At 40.1% G+C, this 8,482-nt stretch overlaps 1 protein-coding gene across 1 annotated transcript; it reads right to left on the minus strand.

Annotated features, from left to right (window-relative positions):
* Positions 1 to 8,116, minus strand: LOC146589646 (uncharacterized). Its single transcript, XM_085315790.1, has 7 exons — positions 7,977 to 8,116; positions 7,599 to 7,670; positions 7,218 to 7,355; positions 3,172 to 3,224; positions 2,456 to 2,539; positions 2,106 to 2,198; positions 1 to 554 (listed from the first exon to the last, which is right to left on the minus strand). Exons 2-7 carry the CDS (start codon positions 7,666 to 7,668, stop codon positions 504 to 506), a joined length of 489 nt encoding a protein of 162 aa, XP_085171916.1. The 5' UTR covers positions 7,669 to 7,670; positions 7,977 to 8,116; the 3' UTR covers positions 1 to 503.
* Between the last annotated feature and the right edge of the window lie 366 nt (positions 8,117 to 8,482).

Below are 8,482 nucleotides of genomic sequence, written 5' to 3' on the forward strand. Positions count from 1 at the left end.
TTTATGTAAAAGTATGTTCTATTTACAAAGGTCAGCTTGCTCTTTAGGACAAGTAAAACCACTGCTGGAAAAACATATACATATAGAAATGCCTCATCTTTCAAATAAACATTTACAGATATTGTTTCATTTATGCTACTAAAAACATTAAGACATTTGAAATTAAGAGTGCATTCTGCATGCAGCTAGGATACAAATTATGTTATTAGCCATCAGTGTATCATTTCTTATCATTGTCAATGACACACTATTAGGCTCTTTTTAAACATCACAGCCTGGCTATTACCTTAGGATCTCAAAAGGAGGACATGGATCTTCATTAACAAGTTATCAGTTGCTCTTCATTCTGCCATTAAAAAGGACATCCTGATTGTCTTCCGAGCAGGAGAGTCTGGTCTTGTCCAAGTTGGTGCCCTTTTCCCKGAGTTCCCCTTCAGCATTTTGCTAGGCATGATGATTGTTGGCTTGGTAGATTTGCAAGTCCTTGGTCAGCACTCTTTCCATCATAAGGCAGAGTTCAGAAATTCAAGGAGCTCTGCACGGTTCCGGTCTCTCTGTAGAGCACAAAAGTAGAGGTAGGCGTTCAACAGACCTTTACTCAATGGGCCAAATGCTGCATAAGCCTGCTTTCTGTGTGGGTTTTCACAACTCAGCAAGCTGTATAGCAAGTGCTATCACATTCAAATGGCAGATATTACTTGCTACCTGATAGGTGTGAATGTCTGGAGCAAGTGTAAGGCAACAGGTACTCAGGAGAGATGCTGTAAGAGACAAGCTGTCACTGTCACTATTTCATGATATTTCTAAGTGGCTGCCTGCAGAGGCTCCACTGAGTTGTCAATATGTAGCTCACAGCCTGCTCAGGAGGGACCTCGCAAGCAGAACAGATGCAATTCTCTGGTGTCTAAGTCAACTTTCTCTGGTCTGCCAACTTTTTCATCCCTTTCCTTACACTGTAGACACAGCAGGTCTTGTGTTCTGGGATGCATCAAGTTTCTGATGCATGAGCAGCAGCTTGTCAGATAATAGAAAGGAACCATGAATTTAGGCACTTTCTAAAGATGCTCCACTAAGCATCATATGAGATGCAAAGAAGCATCATAAAAATTGCCCTGAACAGTCAAAACACTTGGTTCCAGTGTTTTAAAGTCACACACAMAAAAAAAAGTTGAATCTTAAAATATTGTGAATAACAGATGTTGTTCAATTCAGCACACTCACGACCATGACCACCTAACCCAAGCAAGGAAGAGACATCTTTGACAYTGAAGGATTATAACAAGGAGGTTACTCGGACAAGGCTAGCAAGTCAGATTCAGCATGATTTATCCCAGACTTTAACACTACTGAAAATAGCTTTGATTAAATTTAACACAGAATGCTCGAGTGTATTTTGGCAACTATTGAATGAATTATTATGAATCAGAATCCAAACTGGGTACCTCCCCAAAGTAACACTTTACACATACGATGAGTGTCAGACACTCTCTTGTAGATCACTCTAAGGTGTGAAAACTGCTGAAAAGGGCCAACCTATTATTTATGCACTGAGTCTAAATACCCATACCAATACCACAAGATGTTATTATTTACGACATCAAATTCCTTGAGAGCCTCAGGAAAAAATGTGACTGCTTTGAGAGAATGTGTGAGCATATGGTCCTAATAYTATCATCTTCTTCTCTTCCTCTCTAAATAATGGCTATTCTCACACTCATAGACAAAAATAGATGAAAGCAGGAATTACCACATCTGATCACAAGAGACTGGAAAGAGAGGAGGACAATTAAAAAYGGGGCAAGTTAATCAATGGGAACARCCATAAATCAGCTAAGCATGACAAATGAATTCCGAGTACCTACACATGCATTCTTTGGTCATCTAGTCATGCCTGAGTATTCCAAGCCCACTCACATATCTCAAAAATATATATCCAAAAGAATGAATTTAGATTTCTCAGATGGCACTATAGCCACGTTAAAAGTTATGTTCAACTTAAAACTCTTAGCTATAAAATCTATTCTTCTGAAAAAGACAAATATTAGGGGAAAAAAAAGAGAAATATGACTGTCCTTTTGGACATACAGACTATTTYCATCCATTACCTCTTTATCCTTCTTAGTCTTCTTTATTTTCATCTTAATTTTCTTTCCTGTTATCATGCTGTAGTTTTCATTCTTCTTTTTGTTTTTAAAGAACTAAAATGAAATCACATATTGGATGAAAATAAGCGTTGCTTTATTTTGAAATGTTACAAATCTTAACGATAGTTATCGAAGTATAAAGATAATTGTCTGTCAAAAAAAAATTGCTTTCATTTGTTCATGACAAAATTGATGTTGAGACATCAACAGTGTTCAGACAATGTTGAGACAAAAATGTTCAGACATTTTTATGACTGGAAAGATTGTGTAGATGAGGAATATAATAGGATGTTAGATGCAAACATACATACCTTGGAAAGCTGGACAGGTCCCGCTTTCTCTCTCTTTTTCTTCTTTTCTTTCTTTTTCTTCACTTTGTTCTCTTTTTTCCTCTTCTGCAGGTGTAAGATACATATTCCAACTCTTTACAGATGCAAAAGGGAATAAAAACAACCCACAACTAGCCTTTCACTGCCTTGGCTAGTCAGACAACCCCTATTGCCTGCCCTTACCACTGCTGAACGCATACACAGAAGTACACAAAAAGTAGTGCAACAAGGTTAGCAGCCCTCAGAATCTTGAGAAACAAAACCAGTATGTTCTCTGATTCTCTTTCTTCTAATGTACTTCAAAATATATAAAATCCCACAACAGAATGTCTTATAGAAATGAAAAAAAAAATTACAACAGTGAGAGCCTATTGCTCTCCTTCACTGACTATATACAATTTCTGCCAGAAGAAACTGTCTAAAATATCAAGATTCCTGTTTCTCTTTTCTTTGAAGACCACTTTCAATTCTAGTTGAAACAAATCTACAGACTGGCAAAAAGAACCTTAAATTATTTCTATTCTAACATATAGTCAAGTACATTATAATTACTTATCAGCTGATCAGCWATTGCTCCAGAAGCCTGCTTCACATGTGCACAGCAACAGGCAAAAGCATTAAATCTTACATGAGATTTAAGGTTATGAGGATCTATCTCCCATTCAACTAACTATTGATTTCTCTCAGCAAATGTTTACCTTTTTGTTGTGTTTTTCTTTTTTCTTTTTCTTCGATTTAGATTTAGGAGAATCTAAAATTAAAAAATCCTGTTATTTTAACATTCTGAAAGAGAGATTTGATTTTACATACAAAGCACCTAGAACAAAAAAAATAAGAAAGATTTTACATGAAGTGTGTAATAAGAAAATGCTTTAATTCAAATGAACATATAAAACACTGGCTGAAATTAATCTGGGAAATGCAACACATTAATCATTGAGCAAATCATGTATTTTTCAGTGTCCATATTAGGCCAGTAAGTGGCAGTAACTTACTTATATCAATATATTATACTATTAGAGACAGAATTTCTCTTTTTGCAGCTGTGCTTCACAGATTACAAATCTYTCCGGTATGTTATCTTACATTAGTGTTTTACAACCAGGAATCTAAACTCAGAGAGGAGTCACTAAAACGTATCATAGGGGCTGACAAGCCACTGAAAACATTATCACTGTTTAAAGTGAGGCAAAAGTCCTTTTCATACTTACTTAGCTCATTTTTCAACCTCAAAGTGTAAACCTTGTAGAGCAGAAACCCACAAATTCTATAAGCTGATCATACATTTTACATCTTACACTATCACTGGTATGTGAGGAAGTTGATTCTGAAGCACTGTCTTTGAGAATGGGACTGTAAGCCCAGACAGACTGACAAACGGTCAGTCTAGTCTTCCAGCTGACTACCCTCAAGCTCTGCAGTTTCTTCACAACAAATTCCAAGCAAAAGATAAAACACTATAGAATATACAGGAGCACAGCTAGATTCAACAGTTAGAAGAGTCTAAGGTAAGGCTGCACAAGCAAGGAGGCTTCTTTCGGCCTCCTAATGACAAATGCAGCATTGGTATGTCAAAAGAAATGGTAAGAATGATAGATCACCCTGTCCAGTCTCCTGGTAGAAACAGACTGGACTAAGTGCCCAAAGGGGAGGATATACATCACCACCACCAGAGGGTTTTTACAAATATTTGCCAACATCAGGAAAAGGGGCACATTCAAGAACACTGGGTTTCCTTCCAGGTTCAGAAAAGCGGTACACTGTGATTAGCACAGACAGTTCTGCCCCTTCACCTAACTTGATTCCTTCACCCATATCCCCTCTAGCCTCAGTTTTTATCCGCTGTGATCCTAGCCACAGTCCTTATGATCACAAACCACAGATGAACTCCTCTAGACTTCTGCTGCAGTTAGTTTCCATCGTGCTTCCAACTGTTGATTTTCTGGCCCAGCCAGACCAACTTTTCCTCCTGCACACTCGTTCTGAGTCACCATCCCTTCCCATCTTGCCTTCTCACTGTCTCAGTTTCTGTACTCAGTCACCCTACCTCTCCATGTTCTGGCATCTGATCTGCCTGCTTGTCCCCTGTCCAAGGGGAACACCCCTCCCTGTTCCACCTCTTTACTAGGCTGCAGTCAAGTTCCCATATCCCAACATATTTTCTTCCAGAGATGTCCTTTCTGCATTCAAATTAGACAGTYTGATTTTCCATACAACCTATAACACTAGGAAATTTGGAGAAGGTGGATGGGGGATATCACTGAGAAAGCAGAAAAGTTTCCCCCACTCTCCTTTCAGTTTTTCCAGCCACTGCCCAGTATTTTACAGCCAGAGTTGCAATTGCAGTCTCTAAATAAGAAAAGAGAAAAATATAAAAAACAAGACCAGAAGAAACCTCTATTCTGCTATCCCAAGGAAGGTCAGCTCCACTTCTATTACAGCCAATACATCAGACGTGGACAACTTCTAGCATTCAAGGTCTTTAACTGCAGGTTAGACAACCTATTTCAGCATTCTGCTGCCAGGATGTGTTTCTCCTAGATGTAATTCAGATTTTTCCTGTTGCAATATAAGGTCATTTTTTCTTGTCCTGAAAGTCACAGGCAGATTTTTCTCTTACTCTTCATAGCAGCCACTACCTACACATATATATCTGTCTTAACTTGATTGCCTCATGTCTTTTCTTCTTTAGACTGAGTAAATTCTATTGTTTAAATATGTCCTTTGGAGGACGTTCTTYCTAGATCTTCTGCTCTCCCTTGTGAATGGAAAATTTAGGGAACTTTTTGCCTGTGAGCAAATCTTCAAGCATGCAAACTGATAACTTGGGCCTGATTCAGAATGATTTTTTTCCCCAGATACATATTTCTTGCTATCCTCCTAAAAGACTGATAAATTCTGAATGACTTATTTTGKTTTTTTTTCCAGCTTTTTTCAGTTTTTTTCAGCTTAGTCTAGTTGGAGGCCAAAGTGTAAAATTTTAGTAAGATGTCCAAGGTTGACATATCAGTATCAGAAACAAGGTTTTGGAATGGAATATGGAAATGCATTTTTCATGCTAGAAAACTGTCAGAGCTGGAAAGGCTAAGCAAACTCTCAAATAGTAACTGTTTGGATAAGAGAATCATAGTATTTGACAATGATCTTCTGTACTGCTCATCATCAGTGCAGCACTTCAACAGCCATGCTTATACATCAAGAAAACTCTCACTTGAACAGCCATGCTTATACATTAGGAAAACTCTCCCTCTGCTTTTGTGTGCCATTAACCTTCTGGATACTGGTTGATAACTTTCTTAATAATCGTTCAGAAATACACTTTGGAAAACAAAAAACAAAGAAATGTTGCTGAATTAAAAAGCATACTTCTAATGATACAGTCTCAAAAACTAAGAACATAATGCACAAGAAAGCATGCCAAGAATCCTCATACAGCCAGTGCCTGACATGATATGTTAATTATTTTCAAAAATTTTAGAGTATATCCCATGGCATAAAACTAATTTAAAAATTCAGAAAGTTCCTACTTGTAAGGTACAAGTTCACAAATATGAACATTGTAAATGTAAATRTTAATAACAAATGTTAGACACTTTGAATCAGTCACTGAAGTATGAGAACAAGTAATATGTCCATATAGACACTAAACCCACTTCAAGAGAAGCGGAACTAAGTCTTTGCTAATCTGTGGTGTTAAAAGTATTCTCTTTTCTTCCTTCTTTAGTATAGGCATTCTAGCTTTACTGAGTTGTGTACAAGTAAATGTGGTTTAACTGGGCTAATAATGTTAGTGACTACGTAATTCCAGAAGCACCGTCCAAAAAATAATTAATCTATAACCTTGCGTTATGGGAAGACTAGAAAATCTTAGTTATGTTCGGCAGCAAATTTATAATCACAAATACGAGGTCCAGTATGGGACTGTGAAGCTTCATCTGGCCTTGAAGCTAAAGAGTTTTAGTCAGGAGAACTGTGGTTCATACCATCTTCTCAATCACACTAAAAAGAAAAAACATGCTTCAGTGTTTAGCCTAATGTATCATATTCAGAAAGGGCAATTTGCTCAGTTTATCTGCAATGAAATAAAATATTTCAAAATAGAATATCAAAATAATGCAGCATTACATTTCCCTTGAAGTCGCAAGTTGGACCCTTACAAAAAACCTGCATTACTTTCAGATTGCATCTTTTAAAAAAGACTAAAGTTACTTCAATCCTCCAAGTAAGCACCAGCTTAATACAAAAAGTCTTAACCCTATGACACTTAGTTCTGTAGTCCCACTGAACTCAGCCATTTGTATTAATATACCTTTCATAAGTCCTTATATTCACATGTTTGAAACTTCAAGACCAAAGTAAGACCAAAACAAAAATTTTTAACTCTAGTCTAGACAGGCAAAGTAGAAAAGGATCTGTATTCATTTTATTTTAAAAACATAGAGTTTTAAATACATATGGTATATTCTTACAAAGTAATATTTCTTCGAACAAAATAAAATTTTATTTCTGAAGGTATTTAAATCAACACAGGAGCATGACATTCAGTGTGTAAGGAGGTACTTTAACACTGCCAAAGGCTGTATGACAACACTCCGAACATGCAGTATTTATAATAATCACTTTGTAGCAGTATAGTCACATTTAAAATAAGCTATAAATGTTTCTAAGAATGCTATCAACACAGGTAACCACMACACAGGTAACCACCACTGATACACACTTCAGTACAGTAGCGGCAGCTTACCTCTGCTACTGGAAGAAGACCTCGATGACGAGCGTGACGAGGAGGAAGAAGTGGATGTAGTGGCAGTACTAGAAGATGATGTGGATGAAATTGATGATGATCTGCTTCTACTACGTTTTCGTTTCCTTTTTTCTTTTCCTTAGAATAACACAAGRCAGCAGTGACAAGCATGCTGATAACTATGGTCTACAAAGATGACTTTTCACACAAGTTAAAGCACAACGAAACCTTATTTTTGAGGAGGCTTTTTGATCTCTTGCAGTGTGCCATAGTCTAATACCATCAGTAAGTGACAATGCTGAAAGTCACACTCAAAACACGTTAACTCATGTAAAGGATAAAACAAGTAATACCACAGCAGTGCAACAGAGAAACACCCACCTCGGACTTTCAGCTCTTCTTGTGATGATGCACATAGCGACCTGCTTCTCTCCCCCTTCTTGTTATCCATACCTAGTAGGAGACGCAAGTGCATTGAACAATCTAATTTCTGAAAATTTTAGGGAGGGTAAAAGACAAGACGGCTGCAGAAACAGAGGAAAGCAGAGAATCTCTGCAAGACCGGCGCCATCGCCGTTTCTCACGGAGCACGTTACACGCTACAGTGAGGCCCTGCTTCAGGCCCTCCGCCGCACAAACCAGGGATCTGAGGCCAAAGCCCTGGATTTATGCGGATTTCGATAAACGGGAAGTTAGCAAAGCTTTTTGGTTGGTCGCTCGGTTGTTTTTTGGCACGGAAGTTGCATGCAAGGCTGTTACCTGAGTGCAGGCCCGCGGCTGAGGCTGGCGCTGGCGCTGCCACCCAACGCCGCCGCCGCCGCCGCCGCCGGGCAGCGGGAAGGGCGGGCGCTTCCGCCGCGGCGACCCGGACGGGCTCGGGCGCGGGGAGGGCCGTTAACGGCCGCGCCGGGGGCGGGGCCGCCGAGCCGTTAGCGGCGCGCGGCGGCGGCTGCGCCTTGCCGGTCGGACGGGCGCTTCACCGGCGTTTAGGGGGCAGAGGAGAAAACCCCCACACCCAGGCGTCTCTTCAGGCGGGGGCTCCTCGGCCTCCGGCGTGCCGTTGCGGCGCGGAGGGAGGCCGCAGGCTGTGCGGGCTGGCCCGGGTTCGCCGCTGGGCCCCGCGGAGGCCGCGGCCGCCGGCGGGGCCTCGCGCCCTCCTCCCGGGCGGCCCCACCGCTCTGGTCGTCACCCCCCGGCTACCCGCGCGTTTTTAGGTGCCACCTTCTCAGACGCGAATCGCCCAGGGGAAACTATTACGCTGTTAC

Source organism: Rhea americana, unplaced genomic scaffold (genome assembly GCF_003343005.1).
Source record: "Rhea americana isolate MKP2758 unplaced genomic scaffold, rheAme1 scaffold_44, whole genome shotgun sequence".
In the NCBI taxonomy this organism is placed as follows: Eukaryota; Metazoa; Chordata; class Aves; order Rheiformes; family Rheidae; genus Rhea; species Rhea americana.